This window comes from Camelina sativa, chromosome 4, assembly GCF_000633955.1.
Source record: "Camelina sativa cultivar DH55 chromosome 4, Cs, whole genome shotgun sequence".
Lineage (NCBI taxonomy): Eukaryota > Viridiplantae > Streptophyta > Magnoliopsida > Brassicales > Brassicaceae > Camelina > Camelina sativa.
In genome coordinates this window covers 13,086,068-13,109,567 of record NC_025688.1, presented here as the reverse complement: position 1 = coordinate 13,109,567, position 23,500 = coordinate 13,086,068, and the positions used below count along the sequence as shown (strand labels likewise).

General features: G+C 36.3%; 7 protein-coding genes across 10 annotated transcripts; 3 read left to right on the top strand and 4 right to left on the bottom strand.

The window, feature by feature from the left end:
- LOC104780408 (ACT domain-containing protein ACR9-like) lies at positions 3,369–5,409 on the bottom strand. Its single transcript, XM_010504903.2, has 6 exons — positions 5,117–5,409; positions 4,799–5,017; positions 4,609–4,714; positions 4,169–4,523; positions 3,782–4,066; positions 3,369–3,699 (listed from the first exon to the last, which is right to left on the bottom strand). The coding sequence occupies exons 1-6, from the start codon at positions 5,271–5,273 to the stop codon at positions 3,553–3,555; spliced, it is 1,269 nt and encodes a 422-aa protein (XP_010503205.1). The 5' UTR covers positions 5,274–5,409; the 3' UTR covers positions 3,369–3,552.
- LOC104780407 (histone H4) lies at positions 5,727–6,245 on the bottom strand. Its single transcript, XM_010504902.1, has one exon. The coding sequence runs from the start codon at positions 6,162–6,164 to the stop codon at positions 5,853–5,855; it is 312 nt and encodes a 103-aa protein (XP_010503204.1). The 5' UTR covers positions 6,165–6,245; the 3' UTR covers positions 5,727–5,852.
- On the top strand, positions 7,770–9,504 carry LOC104780406. Of its 2 annotated transcripts, none has more exons than XM_010504900.1 (4): positions 7,770–8,424; positions 8,506–8,561; positions 8,658–8,850; positions 8,942–9,504. In XM_010504900.1, the coding sequence occupies exons 1-4, from the start codon at positions 7,834–7,836 to the stop codon at positions 9,287–9,289; spliced, it is 1,188 nt and encodes a 395-aa protein (XP_010503202.1). In that variant the 5' UTR covers positions 7,770–7,833; the 3' UTR covers positions 9,290–9,504. The 2 variants fall into 2 exon arrangements, with proteins under 2 accessions (XP_010503202.1, XP_010503201.1); XM_010504899.1 differs by having other exon boundaries at positions 8,939–9,504.
- LOC104780403 (protein root UVB sensitive 1, chloroplastic-like) lies at positions 9,591–12,239 on the bottom strand. Its single transcript, XM_010504893.1, has 7 exons — positions 11,457–12,239; positions 11,093–11,368; positions 10,925–10,981; positions 10,632–10,830; positions 10,412–10,536; positions 10,121–10,297; positions 9,591–10,049 (listed from the first exon to the last, which is right to left on the bottom strand). The coding sequence occupies exons 1-7, from the start codon at positions 12,165–12,167 to the stop codon at positions 9,753–9,755; spliced, it is 1,842 nt and encodes a 613-aa protein (XP_010503195.1). The 5' UTR covers positions 12,168–12,239; the 3' UTR covers positions 9,591–9,752.
- On the top strand, positions 12,284–14,210 carry LOC104780404 (jmjC domain-containing protein 7-like). Of its 2 annotated transcripts, XM_010504894.1 has the most exons (5): positions 12,284–12,968; positions 13,052–13,227; positions 13,417–13,487; positions 13,595–13,725; positions 14,105–14,210. In XM_010504894.1, exons 1-5 carry the CDS (start codon positions 12,303–12,305, stop codon positions 14,117–14,119), a joined length of 1,059 nt encoding a protein of 352 aa, XP_010503196.1. In that variant the 5' UTR covers positions 12,284–12,302; the 3' UTR covers positions 14,120–14,210. The 2 variants fall into 2 exon arrangements, with proteins under 2 accessions (XP_010503196.1, XP_010503197.1); XM_010504895.1 differs by lacking the exon at positions 14,105–14,210 and having other exon boundaries at positions 13,595–13,968.
- Positions 14,221–16,409, bottom strand: LOC104780405 (WAT1-related protein At3g45870). Of its 2 annotated transcripts, none has more exons than XM_010504897.2 (6): positions 15,809–16,409; positions 15,613–15,729; positions 15,236–15,512; positions 14,988–15,143; positions 14,743–14,894; positions 14,221–14,635 (listed from the first exon to the last, which is right to left on the bottom strand). In XM_010504897.2, exons 1-6 carry the CDS (start codon positions 16,060–16,062, stop codon positions 14,431–14,433), a joined length of 1,161 nt encoding a protein of 386 aa, XP_010503199.1. In that variant the 5' UTR covers positions 16,063–16,409; the 3' UTR covers positions 14,221–14,430. The 2 variants fall into 2 exon arrangements, with proteins under 2 accessions (XP_010503199.1, XP_010503200.1); XM_010504898.1 differs by having other exon boundaries at positions 15,236–15,507; positions 15,809–16,023.
- LOC109132489 (cysteine-rich receptor-like protein kinase 4) lies at positions 17,611–20,333 on the top strand. The gene is made up of 8 exons (XM_019244115.1): positions 17,611–17,619; positions 17,742–18,195; positions 18,257–18,439; positions 18,551–18,672; positions 18,958–19,172; positions 19,246–19,491; positions 19,566–19,719; positions 19,815–20,333. The coding sequence occupies exons 1-8, from the start codon at positions 17,611–17,613 to the stop codon at positions 20,130–20,132; spliced, it is 1,701 nt and encodes a 566-aa protein (XP_019099660.1). The 3' UTR covers positions 20,133–20,333.

Genomic DNA, 23,500 nt, shown 5'->3' with positions numbered 1-23,500 from the left:
TACCAATCAAACCGAATGTTAACTTAAGTCTCCTCATAGTTCTCATCATTCCACGATGTAGCTAAGTCTAAATTAAAATGAGCAACAAAACGAATCAATTCGAGAAACAACACTTGCATTTTTTCTTTTTCTTGCAATCATATATGTAACACGTTTTTTTCACAATTTATCTACGTTGAAACTGTGTAGCAATGTATCTGACTTGGTTAGTCTAAGAATCTCTGTTTAATTATTGAGATTACTCGTAAAAAATCTGGACTTCAAGAAATTGAATCGTGAAAGGAATTAAATCCTTTCCAAATTGCTCAATTCTTCCCTTGTTCACTTCTCTTCCAAAGAAACTCTTCTTCACCTAATATATTTCATACGTCATTAGTTAATATGATAAGTTGTGCTTTGTATCTAAATTCATCACCAACTTCAACTCCAGGTGATTTGTACACCAAGAGCTCAAAACCAGATATGACCAAGTTCTCATTATCCCTGAAGCTATTTTTGACTTATGTGCCACTCCATTGGTTGAGAGATGGTCTCAAGAATTCTGTTTGTAAGATTATGTTTACGAAAATATCACAAGACTAAAACTACACATTAAATTTTCAAAACTAAACCCTTTAAAAGCTGAGTCCTAAATTCTAAACCCAAAATATTAAAGAAAAATTCACATTTTTAAATTATAAACCTCTTTAAAAATAAACATTTTTAAAATTACATATTAAACTTTCAAACTAAACTCCTTAAAAACATAATCCTAAACCTTAAACCCAAAATAGTAAACCAAAATTCACATTTTTAAATTCACTAAAAAAAAGTATGGACATGAAACACACAAGATGGAACGTCAGGTGACTGCCATTACAAATCAAATCGTAAACCTTGAGAATGCTATTTTTTGCAATGTGCTCCATGGTGGTCACTTTCAATGACAACGACTTAAATGGAAGATATGAAACTTAATGTGGATGAAGTTAGTTATCTGGCTTAGTCCGTTGAAGAGCAAATATAAAATTTTAATTGTGGTCCAATAATTACATGTGCACGAGATCGCGTAGCTTGGGGTGGGAGTGATGATGGGGCTTTTTCGGTTAAAAAATTTAGACTATGGTTCATAGTTATATGATAAATAAAACAAAATAAATTTTAATCTGATGAACATAAAACTTAACTTATCAAACATCCAAATTTAAAAGTTTGTATCAGGATTAATTTGGATTTTTAGTTAAAAAATTTTATTATATTAGATTTTTTTTTTCCACAAATCAATTATATTGATATCAAAAAGTGTTTCCAAAATACAGAAACATTCCTATACAACCGTTATACGCAAATACATGAAATTGATACAATTTCAGTGAAGGAGTGGAAGTGACCCTGCTGTTATTTAGTCTTATAGGCAACATATAAAATCTGTTAAGTCCCCCCTTCACACACTTTTTATTGGCTATCAGTTTGGTGCTGAAACTCCAAAATGTCATTGACATTACTTTAATTAAGAAAAATAGATGTAATGTTGTTGGAAATGATTCTAGATCTTGATGCCTTCTTGAAATCGATATACTTGATAATTCCGGCAAGGATTCTCTATGATCATTTAGAGAAATCTATTGTCTTGCTATCCATGGTTATTTCCATAGTGTACGATGTCTCCAATGTCTCCTAAGACTATTTGAAAGTCCTTCATCTTCATCTCCACCTAGTATAAAACCAAGAGGACTGTGGACACATATGTGTTTTGGCTTGTTTACACACGTGACTTTCTTTCTTCTAATCACATTGTCGACTTGAAACTCCATAAGGAGATAGTTGATGAGAGAACATAAGTTTTGTCTCCTGATCATTAAATCAAGTCGTATTCGTCTATTAGTAAAAGTGTCCATACCATTTTTGTCAATCGATTCTGCTGTGTATCTCTCACTATCTTGAAAAAAAAAATTGTGTTAAAACCACAAACTCAACAAGGAGACCATCCATAAAATCAAAATAAACACGCTCATCCCCAATTGGTGCAGAAAAGTTCAGATTCAAGCCCGATAAAATGTGAAGTCCCATCAGGATATGAATGAAATTCCATATTCGATCCATTGGAAGACTATATCCTTCAGCCACCGTGATGAAATTGTTGATTCAGGATCAAAAACCCAAATGAAAATTTCATACCTATAGGTAGGGAGACACTCACCGATTGATAATCGGACATTCCACCGGAAAAAGATTAACTCACCGGAAACAAACCTTCTACAAGGAAGGACATCACGATTCCACCAAACTGAAATTACAAAGAAGAAACCAATCTGGGGATGGCTTGAATCAGCATCGTTCGGATCGATTGGTGAAAACTGGTTGATTGGATGCTTTTCCCAATCCAACAATGGAGCCATCAACGAGATCAAAGCCTGAATTGAAGCCATCAGACTTAGATCATGTAACACCATCATTGCAAGGAGGCCAAAGACGTAAGTTTGAAAACCACGATTTGCCATTATTGACTATCTAAAAACTTAATAAAAGAGAAAGATGGTAAGTCTAGAGGGTAGAGAAGGCCGACCGACACCGGAAAACCGACGCCGGTCGGAAACGGTGAAGATTACGAAAGGTTGTGTTGGATCGCTAAAAAGAAACCGCTCGAGAGAAAAGTTTTCTTCTCTACCCTTTTTATTTAATCAGATATAACAAATTAAAAATCTAAATATTTAATTATAAAAAGATTAAGATGTCATAGGATGAGGTTCTATGTAGGGAAAATCGATATTAATACAAACTTAAAATACTATCATTAACCCACTGCTACAACACATCACATTTGTAAATCATGATTTCACTATTTTGTTAACACCATTAATAGTAGAATATTAAACATATCAAATTAAATTAATTAAATTATAATTATGTAAAAGAAAAAATTATCATTATCTTAAATAATATATCAAATTAAGTTGATTAAATTATAATTATGTAAAAGAAAAAATTATCATTTTTTGTATCACGGATGAAATACTAGTATAGTTAAATTAACTAGTTTTTTTTTGGTCGACAAAATTAATTAGTTTATTCTTAGCTTAAATCCAGTAATAGAAAAAGTTTGCGATGCATACATCTTGTCGTAAACAAAGAGAGAAACCAAAGCTGCTTGGATATATAAGTAAGACCATCTACTCACCACCATCCTCCTCTACCCTTCAGGTCGTTTAGCCATTTACACCCGCTATACTACCATGTCTAGTTCAATAGAGGCCTCGTCCTCAGAACGAGTAACGGGATGTGCTGTTATGAAATTGCGACTTACTGTATGTTTATGTTTTACTTGTGCTCAGTTGACAATAACCGTAAAGCACATCTGCAATGAGCATCTTCCTTCCTTTATGTTATGGTGAAGGTGATAATTGGTGTGACATTTCGAAGGGAAAATACCAAATGTACTAAAGCCGATATTGGCAGAGGACTTACCAACAGACAACACGGATAAAATCATTTACATGAACCTATAAAGATTACACATAACGAAACCCATACCATATATGATAAGATCACATATCAATATACTAGGTCTTCAATTTACCAACCCATTAATGTTCTTCTCACTTTATTAACAATCTCATTCCTAGCCGAAGCACTACCGAGCTGGAACAAACAGTTCTCATCCAGAAGAAATCTGTACACTTCCCATTCTCTGTCACTAGCTGTGTACCTCCTTATTTCAGCCTGAGATTGAATCAAAAGACAAAGCAGTTCACAGTTAAGAGTCACTGATTTTAAAATTTTCGTGAATAGATTTGGTTCATACCGAGAAAACACAGATTCCAAGCACTTTTAGTGAAAGGGTCACGTCATAGAATACTCTTGGTCTGCCTTTACCAGATAGCTCAACTGGATTAGCAACCATAAGTTCAGTTTCTGGCCCTCGGTTTGTTATTATGACACGTAAAGGGTGAAGCATCTCAGCTTTCAGACGTGAACATAACGAATTCTGCTTATCAGGATCCACGATCTTGTTCCCATCTTTCAGCTGAATAAATAGGTCTAGATCCCGATGACCTTGTGTTTGAGGTGAGAACCTCCCATAACACATCTGCAGAAACAGATCATAAAACTAAGATAACACAAAAGAAAGCCAGTGTACTAATAATATCATAAAATCCGACAAAATACGCATGTTAGTTTTACCATATACCTTAATCTCAAAGTCTTTTAATGTTCTTAATACATCATAGAGTAGGCCTCTGTGATCAACACAGCGTATTTGGAGTAATGTGTGAGCCGGGCTTAAACAGTTGTCAACTGTGATAACAGAATCCTTCAGCTTTATCATATCATCAGAAAGAAGCTGAACGCGATTGTCTTCATCGGTAAGCTGCTCAGACGTAAACAACTCCTCAGCCACTGCTGGAGAAAGAGATGGAATATTCTGATGACACTCATACTCAGGACCAGCCAACTGAAGTTCACAGCTTATACACGATTCTCCCAAGACAGAACGAAACTTCCCTCGTGTATCCTCTTGGCGCTTCTCTGTGTGTAAAAGATCCCTAAGCAGATAATGATCACCATTCAAATACTTAACAGCAAGTCTTAAAGGAGCAGATTAAATTAACTCAACTAACTCTCACTCACATGTTATCTGTAATGAAGAAAAGATCCATAACTCTCCCATCTGGCGTCTTAGTGACCTTCACGGTTTGAATTGAGAGCTCAAGCTCAGTTAGTACTCGAGTAACATCTACAAACAAGATTCTCATACAATCAAGATAAACACTCAATAAGGCAAAATCAACACACAAGACGATCAGAGCAGTCACAGTACCGTGCAAGAGTCCGTTACGGTCTAGGCAAAAGAACTTCAACAAGTAAACAGGCGTTGATGCAGGACAAGAAGACATCAAATCGAGCACAAAGTAGGATGAGCAAGACGGGCATACAGATACAAGCTGATTCTTCAAATGTGACCATCTTAATCTAAGAGAATCATAGTAAGGAACCACCCACAATACTATGTAACACCATACTCCATCAGTTGTAACATCTAACAACATACCAAAATCATTTCGTTATCTAAGCAAACAATATACAGAAGAACATGATAAGGATTACTGAATCAAGCCAAGCTCTGGAAGAATCGTACCTCCTTTTGTGGTGTAAAGCCCGAAATCGAGTATGATTCTGCAAACATCGCAACATAAACCAGTCTTATCAGGACAATTCACGGTGATAACATGCGCATCTCCCAGCTTCTTCCCCAATTCTATGACGACGGTGTCTTCGCTTCCCGGAGCTCCCATTTCTCGTGATTCGATTCCGATCAAATTCGCGGCGAGAGCTGATTCCAATCCAAGCTTCGTCACCTCTGGATCCTTCCCTTTCTGATTCTCTCTAGAACATGAGAGACAGTGAGAGATTAAATGATTTGACAATTTTTGAAATTTTGTTGTAAACCGAAATTAATAGCAAAACCGGTTAGTCCCGCATACATAAAACACGGGCTGGTATAATAACCAATTATCGCAGTCCGGTTCATAACATAGATTTTGATTAGTATTTTGATTTTGTTCACGGCAAACCAGATATAACCGCAGTATTTTAACCAAACCAATCCGGTTATTATCTCCAACCAAGACATATTTAGCCTAAGGAGCTTTACAATTTTGATGACGATGATGACGATGACTGGGTTCAATGGCTAGAAACTAAACAAGCATATAGAGTGGCAAAGAGAAGCACAATCAAGAGTCAAGAGTACGAAATTGCAAATAGATCCTTCATTTTTTTTTTTTTGAGATTTTAGGGAATAAACACCAAATTCTGAAAATTAACATTTCTAATAAACGTAAAAAACACAAAAGAACAAACAATTCAAAACCCTAGCCGCCGAATCCGTAGAGAGTCCTTCCTTGTCTCTTGAGAGCATAAACCACATCCATAGCAGTCACCGTCTTCCTCCTCGCGTGCTCGGTGTAAGTAACAGCATCACGGATAACGTTCTCCAAAAAGATCTTGAGAACGCCACGTGTCTCCTCATAGATCAGACCGCTGATACGCTTGACGCCACCTCGACGAGCCAATCTCCGGATCGCAGGCTTAGTGATTCCTTGGATGTTGTCTCTCAGAACCTTCCTGTGACGTTTGGCTCCTCCTTTGCCCAAACCTTTGCCTCCCTTTCCACGACCTGACATTTTTCTCGAGAAGAATTGGAGTTTGATTTTGCTCTGTGAAACGAATTAAGAAGATTGGTGAGATGTGAAATAAAAAAGAAGAGAGCGGTGTGTTTCTTATATAGGCATAGAAATATAGTGATGGATCTCAATCTCGGTGGATATTAAGGATAGTTACTGACCGTCGATTAAGATATAATCAACGGTAAGCAGAGTCGATCCGCGTGACTCACGACTGTCTCCAAATGTTTTGTTAAGTTATAGCGGGAGAATTTTTGCGGGTTCAGTTTTCGCGTGTTTTCATTTCCTCCTTTCGCAACACCATGTCGTTTAGTAAAAAATTGAAAACGCAGTCGTTTCGACACGTGCTCTGTTCTTTGTTTTGTTTTGGTCACACACTTTATAAAATCATGTGACCATCTTCAATCATGATTTTATAAATTAATAATATTGAGGTGAGGGCTTGTTACTATGATAAATTTCACGCTTTTGTAGACGTAGAAACGTGAGAAACATTAAACAAGCGATGATGGTCTTCAATGTTTGATAAATTTGTGCGAACAGACTTACAAAAGAAACTTGTGTGTGAAGTATGATACTATATAGGCTAAATTAGGCAAATAAGCATTTAACAACGTGTTAGGTATCATGGAAACTTGGTGGAGCGTCTCACTGTGAAGTAGGAGAATAGGATATTGCATCTGCATGATCATTATAAAGAAAATTCTAATGCATTGCTCGGGGAAATACTAAACCGTATGCAAAAGGAATATCAAAAGAAACCAAATAAATGATCAAAATATGTGTTCTACGTCAATCTTGTATCTAGTTGTGATCTTGTTGTGGAGCATAGCATATTCATAGTAAACCTAATCAATTGTCCAAAAACTTTGAAAGCAAAAAACAAATGAGAGATAGGGGGCAGATGAAATGATTTTGATTTGGGAGCAATTTGGGAGGTGGAGATTGGTCGGGTCCGTGATATGATTTTGATTGATCTTCTTTGTTGCATTCAAGAGACGAAGAAGCCTCTCTCTTCATCTCTTCTCTTACAATGGTCCTGCCTCATTCAAGTCAGACAACCGACTACTCAATTACTCATTATCATCCATATATATATATATATATATACACAATTAGAAACAAACAAACAAATACTGAATTTTCCTAACCCAATTGTAAAAAAAAAGGGTTCCAAATAGACGTTTTTTTTTAATTATATATATTGGTAATCAGATCTTTATCATCAAAAGTCAGACTAATTACTCAAAATGTCTGTTAGCAGCATGTGCTTACTAAACTAATTCTTAATCTAAAATACAAAATAATTTACATTATTCATTAACAAATGTGATCTAAAAATTTTAAACCTCTGCAAATACAAACAAAGTTAAAATAGCACCAACCTTAACCACTATTGTATTTAGATCTTTTAATCCAGAATTTATAATTAGGTGGTAGTGTTGTACGATTCATCTATATGTCAATATCAAATTTAAACTTCGTGATGTGATTTATATCTTAATCACATCACATGTAATTTAATTTTTTTTATTGTATATTTATATTCGTCAAAAAGTGAGCTCCCTTTTTTTTGCTTTATATTAAAAAAAAAAAAGAAAACAAACAAAAATTAAAAATTTGTCTTTTCTTAGTATCTTTTTTTTTCCTTCTTCTGAGCTTCACAAAAATGGCGACTGTTTCTGAACCTGAAGAAGAGAGATTGAGAACGAGAAGCTTCGTCGAGGAAGAAGAAGAAGAGCATGAATTGAAGAAGCTAGCCAAGTCATTTCTAGGTTTAAGCTTCTCAGTAATGCTAGCTCATCTCCCAAACGACGCAATCTCACTCGTCCCTAAACTAACATCCGAAGTCAAAGAGCTTAAACGGCGGCTCGCGACGGCGGAGGAACAAGTCCGTCAGATGAAATCACGGCGCGTGGAGGACTCGAAAGCCAACGCGCGTGTCGTCGACATCTTCGCTAGTCACAGGAACGCGTGGCAAGAAGAGGAGAAACGGTTGTTGAATCGGATTCACGAAATGGAAGAAGAGAGGGAAGAGTTTATGAATAGGGTTAACGAATTGGAGAGGGAAGTGAGTGAGAGAGATGAGATGATTGGGTTTATGTCTAGAAGAGGGGTTGAGGAAGATGATGATGATGAAGGACAAGGAGGAGGAGGAGATGAGTCTATTGAACGTTACGGTGTGGATCACCTCACTGTATCTTCATCATTACCTAATGGTTATGGGATTAGTCCAAGTTCCAATTTTAACCCTTTCCAGGTTTAAATTTTTGAGCTTTCTTGATTTTGAAATTCATGGTTTGAGAGTGAAGTATGTGTTTTGATTTTCGGGTTTTTGTAGGATGTACAGTATGAATCTTTGGAATCTGTGTACCGTATGAAGCATTTTGTGCCAAGGTAGGTAAATTAGAGATTGTTTTGGAGTTGAGATTGTGTTTGTGTGATGTGAATGTGATGATCAGTAATGTTTAGCCTTTGTCTTTGATTATACAGAAGGGAATCACCATGGAAGATAGATAGTGAAGCGACGGGTGTATCTGCGAAATTGAGGTTACTTGAAGAGGAATTAGTAAATCTTGAGAAAGTTTGTCGTAGTGACATTTCGAAAGTTCCGTCTTTGTTGAGAAAACAGGCTAAGAGGTATCAAGCTCTTTCAGGGAAGATCGATGATCTATGCAGGAGAATGGTTTGGTCTCTAGCCTATTTTTCACATACATGCTTGAGTTTTGGTTAATGATGAGCTAAAAAGGGTTTTGACTGTTTACTGTTTACAGCAGAGTAGTGATCCGTGTGATGCGACGTTAGGACCCGAGTTCAGGACGCAAAGACAAACGGAGTTTCTGCTCGAGTGTTTCAGACTTAAGCAGCGGGCATCGGAGACAGGGCAGAAGCTAGTTTCATTGCAGACGGAAATCACAAGGAGTAATCAAGGTGATCATCTAAACCAAGCCAAGATGAATACAGGAAGGACGCTTGATTTGATCAAGAACAATTTAAAAGAAGTTCAGAGAAACTTGGAGATTTGGCTGGCTAGGATCATTGGCGATCTCGAAGGGATACTTGCTAGAGATGGGGCTTCACGCGTTAGGGAATTCTACGTTGCTCGATACCCTTTTGTTCAGTAGAATCATATAACTCTTAGCTTTTAAGGCTAACTCGCCATTTTTTTTGTTTCTTTTGGCTTAGTGTTATGTTTGTATCGCTCTGTTACTGTGGTTAACCTGTAAAAGATCAGTGTAGATTTGATCTGATTAATAAGCAATTTGTGGGGTCATGTTTGTAAGTCGCAATGACTTTAATAATGAAGATTAGAATCTCTGAAGTCATAAAAATAATGTTCACATGTACACAAATGAATTATGTTTTGTTGGAATATTTAATCAAGATAGTGAAAACAGAATGATCTGGTTTTCACATGAGGTCGAATTAGATCAGAATCAGAGTATCTTCTGACTTGAGAGACTTAAAAGTCCCTAAAAAGGTTACAGCATTTCAATGGCAGATGAACAGAGACAATGTATCAGTTCTATACTGAATAGTAGAATAGGATCTAATATATCATCCATTGGCTCTAGTTTTGCTCTGACTTTATGAGCTGGAAGGAGAAGATATGGGTTCATGATCATAACCTAGACGGATTCTGGTCGGCAGAGGTCTAGCTATCAGTCCTTCAGTGACCCAACCCACTGATTCGCTGTCTTCTTTGGCGTGTTCAAACTCTCGTCGCACATAATCCAAAGAAATGTGAAGGCGACCGCCCGGTTTGCAGTCTGAGTAAGTGCTTCCTGGTTCTATCCCAGCATTCTTTTCTAGCCAGTAAAGATAGTTCACTTGAAACAACGATCTGAGCATGTCTTGTGGTGACGAGCTCTCCTTAAGCATCACCTGACAATTAGAAGAGGAAATGAAATGGTGAGAGATTTGGCCCGGATTAGCAAAGTTCTATTATTGCTTACACAGAATCTGCCTCTGTGTTCTGTAAGGATGTAGCCTTCATTGCGATACAGATCAAACAGTGCTATTGCTTCTTCCTTGTTGTGGATAACGTCGCTCAGCTTTGATCCTAGTTGAAGCCGTTCCTCTATGTCTGCTGCTGCTGCTTTTGCTTCTGATGATAAGACAAAATCTTGCAGCTAAAAAATAAAGCAGATAATGAGAATATCAGGCTATCCAGCATTGTCTTTTTCATCCGAGAAAATTTTGGATTTTAAACTGGTACCGTTTAATAAGGAGAATGACATTTCTACCTTTCCTGAAGATTTAATGTTTAAAAACTGAACAGCTGGGAAGAGCNGGAAGAGCGGTTCTTCATCATTGACTTCCTTAATCAGAGGAGCTTGGCCACTGATGAGATACTCACTAAAAACCAAACCTGTATAGTAAACAGAAAAAACTTAATTTCGTTTATCTTCAGAAGAAAATTTATGAATATCAAATGAACTGGGCAGTTGCAGGAGAGGCATTTACTTGCACGATACGGGTTTAGAGTCCGTAGCTGTATGCACTGGTAAGATTTGAGATTGGTATACATATGAATTGCGGTCACAACTCCGAACGAAGCAAGGGCTAGACTTGTAGAGTTTCCTATGCAATTGGCAACCACTATTCCGAGCAAGATACCCATTGACTTACTCACCATTCCTTGAGCTTCACCCTTAGCAATTACCTACAAAAGAAGCTTATCAGTTTCAATAACATGTAGATAAAGTGATAAGGACTTGAATAACATATTAAAAGGCCATATAAAAATTGCAGTAGACCTCAGCAAAGTTCCTTTGAGAAGCAAAGCCAGCATTAAAGCAACTTCTAGTAGCAGCCTGTAGAAAAGTTTAAATGATATAGTAAAAATTACTGCCAAAGTAGCCATATGCACAGATACTAAACTATACACAAAGCAGTACTTGAGCTTCAAGAGACGAACAGAGAACCTGAATTAGTGCAGCAGCAGATCGACCAGCACCAGCAGCAGCACCGATCATAACAAAGAACTGAGGGAAGAGCGGAGTCAGCATCTCCATACCATAAGCAGCATTCTCAAGAAGATCAGCAAATAGCCTCCATCCTTTGGGATGAACATCGAAATGTCGTCCGTATTTTGACAACATTATCTTACTAAGATACCCAATTCCATCTTTAAGCACCCAATTGATAGCTGCAGCTGTAGGAATAGCTCCCTTACCTAACCCAACTGCATAAAGCAAAGACTACCAAAAACAAACCCCAATAAAAAAAATGATCACCAAAGTACTCGTGATAATGCCTAAGTGAGATTGATAAGCTAAGTCCTCATACCTGAGTGGCAAGAACGCCGCTGATTTGACTAGCAATCCCTTGAACACCTCTCCAGAGAGAGTAATCAAGGTAATCAGAAGTAACACTATTGGGGAAACCTTCAGGAAGAAGGAACTGAGTCAGAAGGTTTCTACATTGAGCTAGAAGATTCTCAGGTGTTAGGGAAGATGATAACTCGAAAGGTGATTCTTCAGTGACGAACTCATCTTTAACGAAATCAGGAACAAGTCTCTTCCTTTTACTTCCTCTCACTTCCCAAACCGTCTCTTTCTCGGCGATATCCTCACTATCTGATTTCTCAGCTTTAGCTATGGCGGAAGCAGCTGATAACCAAGACAATACCAGTACAAGAAAGCAGAGAAACCTCAAATTGAAAGAAGAAGAATCATCAGAGTTATCGCCACCGCCGTTAAACCACCAACCTCCGTCTCCGTCGCCACCACCGTTGCCATTTCCATTATCATTGTTCCCGTTACTTCCACCGATATCTCCACTAAACAGTGACGCAAAGCAACATCTCCTCCCGAGAGATTGTTTACTAAAGTTATCATTCACAGCGGCGACCAATCGAACGCATCGAGAAAAAGAAGGAACCGGTTGTTGCCGGAGTACTTGCCGTGGGAGAAATAAACTCTGCCGGGAAGTAACATCACTCCACCGCCGTGCAGCGACGACTGAAGCGTCGCCAGAAATTAGATAAGAACAACTCATCTCCTTCTTCCTCTTCCTCCTCAAAGTCTTCAACTTTAATTTAAAAATCCAATTTTTATAACAAAAACAGTTTTTTTTTTTTTTTTTAAATATATAAATTAGGGTTCTTGGTTTAGGGGTTTGAAAGATCGTCAAATGGCTGAGAAGATAGAGAATTTATGGAGAGAAGTGAGAGAATTGAGCTTAGGTACTAAAATCGATCGTCTTGATTCACCACCGTCTCCGGTGAAGTTTCTAAGAGACTACGTGTCTCAGAGCAAGCCTTGTGTCATCTCCAACGCTATTGCTCATTGGCCAGCTTTAAAACACTGGTCGGATCCGGCCTACCTCGCCGGAGCTTTGTCGAATGATCTTGTTTCATTACATCTCACTCCTAACGGCTGTGCCGACGCCGTCACTCCTGTTGGGAGTATCGGAGATAGAGATGATCTCTGTTTCGCTTCGGCTCATGTGGAGAAAGTTCTGTTCCCGGAGGCTCTTCGGGCTGTTCAATCTTCGTGTAAGGGGAAAAAGGTTGGGTATTTACAACAGCAGAACGATTGTTTTAGAACGGAGTATTCAACTGTTGGTGTAGACTGTGACGGAGATATCTCGTGGGCTACGGAGGCGTTTGGTTGTTCGCCGGAAGCTGTGAACCTTTGGATTGGTACTGAACACTCTGTGACGTCTTTCCATAAAGATCACTACGAGAATCTATACGCAGTTGTTTCAGGGGAGAAACATTTCCTTCTTCTCCCTCCGACTGATGTACACCGCCTCTATATCGAACAGTATCCAGCAGCCAATTACTCTTACCATCGAGTCTGTGAGATTCTCATATCAAGTTTTAATGAGTTTTGTTTCTGTTGAATGATGTTAAATGAGATTAGTTTGAATCTTTGTAGGATACTGAAGCTTTCAAGCTTGAGCTTGGGGAGCCGATGAGGGATGTGCCATGGTGTAGTGTGGATCCATACCCTTCACCAGAGAATGAAGCAAGTGAGAGATTGAAATATCCGTTGTTCTTTAATGGCCCGAAGCCGTTTCATTGTACTGTCAAGGCTGGCGAGATTCTTTACCTGTAAGAATCTCAATCCCCCACAATTGAAATTTCATCAGAAGAAATTTTCCTCAACTTAGATTGCTTAAGTTTGATCACTAATGTATCTAGGTCAGTCTTACTTTTGCTTTGTAAGAAACAAAGATTAGAAATGGATGATAGGCTTACACAGTTGGATGTTAGACTCATAATTGATCTGAATTATTGCAGGCCAAGCATGTGGTTTCACCATGTTAGTCAAACCCCAGGAGATGGTGGCTATACCATTGCAGTGAACTATTGTAAGAGTTTTGGTTTTGCTTCCATCCTCTGTTTGTCTTCAGGTGGCAAACGAGTTTTTATCGGCTCTCCTTTCCTCTAATAAGCTATGTATGCATCTAATTGGCAGGGTATGATATGCAGTTCGACATCAAGTATGCTTATTTCAACTTCTTGCAATCTTTATCATACAAGTCATCTTCACTCAATCCAATTCTGTCTTGGAGAGAAGACGAAGATTGGGAATCCAGTGATGCAGAGGTATGAAGATATGAAACAACATTTTGTTGCTGAGTTCAAGTTTTTTCGGTCATAGTAAAAAGCTCAGAGAAGATCTTAACTTTGTATTATGTAATCTTAGGACTACGGAGATTTTGTCTGTATGCTGTTTATTTTATTACTTGTCATGTACAATGGTGCTTTCTCCACTATTTCGTGAGTTTTGCCTACCAGAGATTATAAAGAACCATAAAATGATAGAAAAGCATTTAAAAATTCTTTGAATTGTATCTCTTTTGTTGATGACTTCGTTTATCTCGGATTGTTCCCTGAATTAATGGTCAACCTCTGAAGCCATCATCTATGTATAAGATCTTGTGGTTGTGTTTGGTTTGATAAGGCCTTTAATTGAAATCTGCAGAGGAATTCAGATTAGAACTCCAGAATGTTGAATGCAGAGAAGGTGTTCAGAGTTATGGAGGGTCACAGAGCTTTTAACTGCTGGAGGTTATTGTTTCAAGTTATATGCACAATGAGTTTCGCATTGAGGACATTAAAGCTTTTCAATCACATGTAAGTGGGTGCATCAAAGTCCAGGAAACGTTCTTGAATTAGATGAGCCTGATATTGATACTCTGTTAAATATTGATGTGCATACGAATAAATATACTGTTGAAAAAATTGATAGTCATCTTGTCGACAACAGGTCACCCAAGTAACTTCAAGAAGCCAGAGTGACTTTTTTGTTCAATCAGCGGATTTTGGTGAAGAGATGGGAGGCTTTGTGAATAGATGTCCTACTGGTTTGTTCTTATGGTCCCTGTAGATCAAGGGTTCAGCTTCCCTGGAGGTGATTGGAATGACACCCGTTGCTGCTGCTGCTTTCTTTTCTTTGTAAGATGCCCAGGTGACACTGTAAAGACCTGCAATGATTGCACATCCGCCTAAAATGCTATAAGAGAGAAGGAGAAAAAACCCTAGTTAGTTAGGCAACTTCAAACACATCCTATTGATGGCTGAGAACAACCATAAGAGATAAAAAGAGAGAGAGTTTTAAACCTCCCCAAGTAGATCGTGCTTCCAAGGAAGATTCTGGACAAGAAAGCTGAGGCTGCAGGTTGAAGAGGATTATAGAGAGCAACCAAAGAAGGACCCAAGATCTTATTTGACCACGTCAGGAGACCATAGTTGAGTGCAGACGCGATTACTCCCTGCACAGAGGAAGTTGTAGAGTTACTCATTTGGAGAAATCTAATGAGTGAGACTATACTCTATACAACAAACATATGGTGTGGGAAACTTACTGCATAGACAACTGCAAAGAACTCGGATCTTGTGAGACTCCAATTCGTCGACTCATTAGTCATGAAAAAAGCAGATGTCAACATAAACATGGTGCCAAAGAAATACGAGTATGCTGTGACTGAAAGATTGGCCGGGTACTTCTTCAAAACCGGAGCCTGATCATAAGTTTACAATGCAAGGTCAGTCCAAGGACAAGAAGATAACTGAAACTGAAGTGTTTAGATCATATGGAAGCAAAATGACATGCCTGAATAGCAAGAAATGCAGCCATACAAGTGCAATTCCCAATCAAACACAAAACTCCCAAATTCCATCTCCCAAGTCCATTGAAATAGCCAGACATGAAATGTCCAGATGTTGTTTCAGGGTTTCTTGTTTCACCATGACCCAAGACGTCAGCCTCTGTTTCCCCAATCAAAGCTGGTCCCCGAAACAAAACCATCAGAACCGCCCCAGCGACACAAATCACTGTACCTCCTACCTTAGCTTGACCTTCTAGTTTGAATAAATTCAGTCTCTCTGTTCTGCAGCAACACACAAAATTGGAAAAGAGAAGACATTGATTGATTCTCTAGTTTTGCTAGAGTTAGAGAAGTAAAGAGAGAGACTGGATGGAGTCTTTACCCCATAATGAGAGCCAAGATGAAAGTAAAAACAGGGATCGACGGCTGAATGGCTGCAGCATAAGTTGGATTGGTGTAATTGAGACCAATGAGGAACAAAAGCTGATTACCAAATATCCTAATCCACAACCAAAAACAACATTTTCGATGATTACACACAGTCATGGAGATTATAAGAGATGTAGAATCTGACTTACCCAGTTAAGCCGAGGAAGAAGAAAGCTAAAAGAAATTGTCGATTCAAAGGAGGTCTAGTCCTTTTGTCACGGAAATAAGCAAGAGGAGCAAGAATTGAGAGAGCAATGAGATCACGGAAGACGCAGAAGACAAGTTGATTCACACCAACGTTGAGAGCCACTTTGGTAATGACGTGATATCCTCCGCTAAACAATTGCACAACGATCATCGCCACATGTGCCTTCCACGCATCTTTCTCCACGGCATTCTCCATCGGCCGGTTTCTCTTTTTCCGACGATTCCTGTTCCCGGAGAAAGAGATGAAAGCCAGGGTGAGGAGTGGGTAAAGAGAACTAAAATCTTGAAACTGATTGCTTGATTAGCACTTCTGTCAAAACGTGTCTTTGGATCGAACAAGACAGGGGAACAACAAATGATGACATCATGCTTCGGACACAAGCATGCATTGCGATTGATCCTATTTACCCGCCATTACATTATCACAAATGTTTCTTAATTTTTCAATTACAAAAATATATATAGAACTTAAAATAAAATATAGCATGCTAAAAATTCTTGATCGGTTCAGTTTTTGATCGGTTTCCCATTCAGATATCTGAACTGACTCGGAACCAAACCGAAACTACTCGGGTCCTAAGGGCAAATCGAGTAGGAGTTGCTCAACAAATTTCTCATTAAAAAAAAATATTTCAAAAATAAGAGAGAAGGTAAGAGTGTTCTCAAAATGCTTATTTGAGAACCGATTCTTTGACTGTCTGTCTTTACATTTGTCTCTTTAGTAGTGGTCTAATTTTAATAAAAAAATAAAATATTGTTATATGATTAATATATGTATATATATTAGCAACGTTGTCCATTTGCACCGTTGGTGATGGTTTAAGTTCCTCTATCCAAAAGGCCAAGATTCGATCGGTTCCTATCCGAACTCTAACCGAATACCCGAATTCTCATGCCTAACTAATTATACTAATTTTAACGATCATTTACAAATCACTCTTTCTATGAAAAAACTTTTTGAATCCTCAATTAGTTGATTGGTTTAGTTTTCTTACTACATAGACTATTTTTGTTAAATAGATTCTCAAAAACAAAAGAAATAGTGATTCAACAACAAATCTAAAACCGTAATAAAACATCAAATTTTCTCTTTGGAGTTTTATGTCAATGTAAGATTTTATTTCCTTGATATGATGATGATGATATTCTTTCCATTATAGTTTTAGCCAACACAGATTAAGTGGGGGTTACTGGTTTGAGATTTGAATAGAGTTTTTTAAAATTTTAAATATTATATAGAATATGCTGTTATTAGATTAAGATTTTATTAAACTCTATTAAAGCTTAGTGTTATATTAGTTTTTGATTTGTAAAAAGTCATTAAAAATCTTAACAAAATTTTATTATTCAATTAAAACAAAATACTCTAAAATTGTTAATGAAATCAATTATTATGTTATTGGTTCATGATTTTATACATTTTCTTCGTAAAATAAAGTCATGCAAAGTATCACAAAATACAGAAATTGTTTGGAGTACTTTACAAGATTTTAGAATATTAATCAGCAAAACTATTGAATACTCTCTAGCAATTCGTAAAAATGTTTTACTTATTCACTTATGCTGATTTTGTTGAAGTCTTCAAAATTCTTTATAATTTTTTTAGAAATTGATAAATATGCTACTTTTGTTTTAATATATATATATATATATATATATCAATAATTTTCTTGATATTTATTTTTGTAATCTTTAATTTGATTATAGAGAAAAAAAAACGTAAAGCTTGCAAGTCGTATGATGTATGACTACTGTATGAGTTAAGATAGACGCTCTAGGTATATGGCGCTCTAGGATTTAGATTGTTGGATTTGTCTCAATCTTCGGCCAACATTGATGTGTTGGGCTTGGGCATCTTTAAAGGTTTTGGATTAGCATACATCTCGAAAGAGAATACTTTTAAGAAAACTTGTTAACTTCATTCAATCACCATCGTACCATTATATTCTCTCAACCGTTACATACAATGGAAATTTTAGCATGTTGAACGGCACTAATATTTCATTAACTAATCAAAATGATCAAGTACAGCAGTTCAGGGATTTCGTGTGGATCACGTTGAAAAAAGCTGCCATTGAAGCAGCTAACAGTTCTAGAAAGTTTTATACGGGAAAGGCCATCGCATCCAAGACTTTTTACTTGCTAGTTCAGTGCACTCCTGATCTTACAACAGAAGACTGTTTACATTGCCTACAAAAGTCCATCAATGGAATGTTACTTTACAGAATTGGAGGAAAATTTCTTTACCCTAGTTGTAATTCAAGGTACGAGCTTTACTCGTTCTATAATGAAGCCGCCAATAGAACACCACCAGCATCAACTTCATGTCGTGGTAACATTAATTTATCCTCATTTTAATTGCAATTAAACTTGTTTCTGACACATTCAAGAGTTGCTAAAACAGTGGTGCTCCGTTTATATTTCTGTGAATGCAGGAAAAGGCAGAAACACCTATGTCATAATCATCGTTGTTGTTGTTCCAATAATTGCCCTTTTTCTCCTGTCCGTAGCTGTTTTTAGTTTCCGGGCTAAGAAAAGAAGGACGACTTATGAGAGGGAACCATCTACTCAAGGTACTAAAGACACCAATGATAAATAAACCATAACCTTTTTTTTTTCTTTTTCACGTTGAATGTTCTATGTGTTACTCTATCCTAATTGAGTTGTCAGAATGGTTATTACAGAAAGGGATACTATTACCAGTGCGGGCTCACTTCAGTTTGATTTTAAGGATATTGAGGCAGCAACAAATAAGTTTTGTGAGACTAACAAACTTGGTCAAGGTGGATTCGGTGAAGTTTACAAGGTATTACCATTGTCCGATCTAGTCCTTAGGCCACAAACGAAGAAAACAATGAGTTGCTTTCAAAATCTTTACATATATTAAACGCTTAACAAAATTTGTTTTAAAAATGTGTTGAGGAAAAACAAGTTTCAAACATGATATATGTCACAATACAGTACTTTGATTATTGAGATATATGGGATTATGTGAAACTTCTACAAAATTGCATTTAAGTAGTACACCTTTTTCATGATCTTATGCATCCAATTTGCAAACCTAGTCTTAAAAAATAAATTATTATTGTAGGGTATATTTCCTAGTCGAGTACATGTTGCAGTGAAGAGGTTATCCAAGACATCCGGACAAGGTGAAAGGGAGTTCGCAAACGAAGTTGTTGTTGTGGCAAAGCTTCAACATAGAAATTTGGTAAGACTGCTAGGCTTTTGTTTGGAAAGAGATGAGAGGATACTTGTCTATGAGTTTGTGCCCAACAAAAGCCTCGACTACTTCATTTTTGGTCAGTGAAGTTAAAGATATATTTTTTTCAAAATTGCATGTCACTTTTTTTGTAACATTGTAAATATGCGTTCGCAGACCCTACAATGCAAAACTGCAAAACCAGTTGGACTGGTCTAGACGATACAAAATCATTGGAGGAATTGCTAGAGGGATTCTTTATCTTCATCAAGATTCACGACTGACAATCATACATCGTGATCTCAAAGCAAGTAATATCCTCCTAGACGCTAATATGAACCCAAAGATCGCCGACTTTGGTATGGCGAGAATTTTTGGAATGGACCAAACGGAAGCCAATACGAGGAGAGTTGTCGGAACATAGTAAGTTTTCCATATAATAGCTTAAGACATGTAACATGCTTGCTTCTATTTTAAAGCTTTGAGTTTTGTCATAGTGGCTATATGTCTCCCGAATATGCAATGTATGGCCAGTTCTCCATGAAATCAGATGTTTATAGCTTCGGGGTCTTAATTCTTGAAATTGTAAGTGGGAAAAAGAACAGCAATCTCTATCAAATGGATACTGGTCCTGGCAATTTGGTTACATATGTGAGTGTATAGCCTTAAACTTTCCAATCTTTACTTTAGTATTTTGCTTTATACAAGAGTGTGACCAAAGTTCTAATTACTAAAATTTTCACAAGACTTGGAGACTATGGAGCAATGGGTCATCATTAGAGCTCGTGGATCCATCGTTTCATGATAAATATCGAATAAACGAAGTTTCAAGATGCATCCATATCGCTTTACTATGTGTTCAAGAAGAAGCTGAAGATCGTCCAACCATGTCAGCTGTTGTCCAGATGCTCACTAGTACCTCAATTGCTCTCGCTGTACCTCAACCACCAGGTTTTTTCTTCCGGAGTAGACTTGAACAAGCAGGACTAGTGGATCTATCTATCAATACGTCCGCTCTCTGCTCCATCGATGTTGGTTTTATTACTCAAGTAACTCCTCGTTGAAGACAAATTTATTTATATAAGTCATATATAAGTTGTAATATATATGATTTATTATTTCCTGGGATATATGTCGAAGAGTATGTATGTGATTTCAAAGAAAACCGAATTAATAAAAAAGAAAACAAAGGTTGCATTGTATCACCGTTAGAAACACCAAAGAGGTTCGTCTTCTCCTTCTCCTTAATAAGAGCAATCCTCTTAGAACCTAATATAGAGTACAAAAAAAACAAAGTATAATGAGAGAGGATTTAATCTGTTAGACCAAAAATCAAGAAGCAAGAGCAAATTTAAGTACCTCGGGTGGTGCATCTTCTTCGTTTTACCGGCAAAACAAGTCTAACTTCAAATGCCATTCCTCTCACGTTACATCCATCTAGTTTTAGCGCCTTCTCGACACATCCTTCTCCTAAAATAAAAACCCGAGCATATCTATAAAATTCAACAGAGACGGAAGTCTTTAGTTAGAATTTCAATAACTTGATAGTTGAGGAAAAAAGAAATGACAAGTTGGATAAAGAAAGAAGCAACAAAATCTAGGGAGCGAGAAGCACAACTTTCTTGACCCCTTTACATGAAGAGGGATGCATACACAGCGCGGCGCAATCTTGATATCAATCTCAGGAAGCGAAGTGTCATATCTGGTAACGCTTATACTAAATTTTTTAAAAAATATTACACACGTACGAGATAAATATTATTAACATGATAATTAATATGTTGAGATTGATTGGTTTATATATATTGTCTCTTTAGAGTCTAGCTAGCTCTTCTGTCAAAATGTGTTAATGGATCGAACGAGACAGGGGAACAACAAATGTTGACATCATGCTTTGGACACAAGCATGCATTACGATATATCCTAATTACCCGCCATTCTTAAATTTGCGTTACTATTACTATAAATACACCATATCTAGAACCTAAAAATAAGATCTAACATGGCTAAAATCCTAAAACAAACTATAGTGATAAATTCGAGGAATGAATACATAATTGTGTTTTCATATACTGTAGATACTTAAAAGCATTTTTTTATTAATTTGGAAAATATTTTATACAAAAATGTAAAAATTGAAGTAATTTATAATTACTAAAAATGATCCAAACACATTGGGTTAAATACAAAAGTAAACCTTGTCCAAATTCTTGCAAAACTAACAATCTTGCTTATGTTATGTTCTTTTCCTTTCGTATTGTAATATTTTGGGCTTTTCCGCTATCTCTGTCACAAATAAAAATGGTACTCTCTCCGTTTTAATTTAATTGTCGTTTTGGGACTTAATTTTTGTTTCATAATACTTGTCATTTTAGATTTTCAATGCAGATGTTTGGTGAATATTCCTACTGTTTTAAAGTTTTAACCAATCAAAAAATTATGAAATATATTAATAAAGGGCAAAACAAAAAATTTAATACTTTTCTTAATTTGTGTGCAAAACCTTAAACGACAATTAAAAAAATCAGAGGGAGTATAAACTTAAAACTTAACATTGATACCAAAAAAAAAAAAAAAGGGGTCTTTATAAAATTGTCACGATCCATGTTTTTAGCAACCTTTTTTGACAAAGTTACAATTTATTTTCAGATTTCTCAACTTGTGCATTTTGGATGATTATGCCCTTTCAACTGTTGCAAATCGATTGATTTTTGGGATTTTTGGATTGTTTACTCCAACTAGGATAAACTTAAGACCAAATATATTTTAAAACTGTGATAATTAAGCTTTTCTTTTAGTCAATTGTGTTAGCATTATGTAGCTTTTACAATTAAAAAAAAAAGCAAATTAAATGTGAAACAGGCATTGGAAATGAAATTGTGTAATGGTGGAGGCAAGGAATCAAAAACCTCTGAAACAATGCATGTGAATCACTAGAGTATATTTACCAAATAAAATGAGTTGAAGTAAGACACAAGCAACCTAATGCAGTACTTTTGATAGAGTGTCTCGCAAGCGATCGAAATGTATGCAGTATGCATATACACATGTAAAGTCTATACATAATATACAAGACTAAAGTTATTTATTACCTCGAAAAACTCATATATCAAACAAATTTGTTTTAACCACAACTTTGTGAGATTATAAACTTCCATTTACAGAGATAAATTACTCTATATTATGATAGTATACATAATAAATCATAAACCGTCTTGAACATTTTTGAAGGGTCTTGTTCCAAAACAAGATTTGATGATATTATTCGTAGCTCCAACAATTTTTGTTCCCTTTATGAAATGGTGAAATTTTTAGATAAATTGTGTTACCTTCAAAGTCATTAGTCAATAGATACGATAAATATGTATAAAAATAGGGATGTTGAATATTACAAAATTAATACGTCACCTATTCCAACAAATATGAACCAAACTATCGATACCATACAAGTAAACCCCACATGTGTTTGGTTCCAAAAGATGCTGCGTAGATATGAGTGCAACGCTGAGCTTGACAGACAAATTTTAAGAGAAAACACAAACAGACACACACACACTTACTCAGATACTATAATATGTGTGTTTGTGTGTGTTGATAGTGAGGGAGATGAGCAAATAAAAAGCAAAAGGGGTTTTTAAAAAGAAGACCACATGTTGAGAGGGATCATATCACATGCTCTCTTAACCCCACACTTTATCTTTGCCTTCTCCCTTTTTCTTCAAGCTTCTTTATTCACTCCTTAATATACACATAACATCTCATGTATAGAAACCACATGTTGCCAAACATATATGTATACATATATTTGCCAAACATAAAATAGAATTCTTCACTAATAATCTAGTAGTATATTACTACTTTCTTACTAATTTCAAGAACATTAATTGTGGTCTAACATTGACATATTGGTTTTACATAGGATTAATTAATTTAACCATAACATGTGAAATAACTTGGGACATGTCTATGGTATCAAACTCATTGGATGAACACATTTGACTTTTGTAAGATTTAGAAGGACAAAAAAGTTTACAAGTTTGATTATAAGTTTTAGTTTTTTTTATTAATAATATTTGACTATTGTGTCATATATAATCTATATATTGTTTTGCATTGTGTGGCTGTCGTTTTTAGTAGATAGATAATTAGGTGAGAAATTAGACTATTTTCACATTGGAGTTTAAAATTTTTTTAAACTAAGCCCGTTAGTTTACTACCTGATGTCTCAAAATTCAAATTTAAAATTTAAAATTTATGTTAATGGGAATGAGCTAATTTTAAAATTAACAAAAAAAAACTCTAAAAAGGTTCTAACTTTTCCCCTCAAAACGGGACAGACAAAATTGTCTTCTAATCTTCTAATCTGAGAATCTGACGTTTTTAAAAGAATTGTCATCTAATCTAAATAGAATTTAGTGGGAAAGAAAAAAAC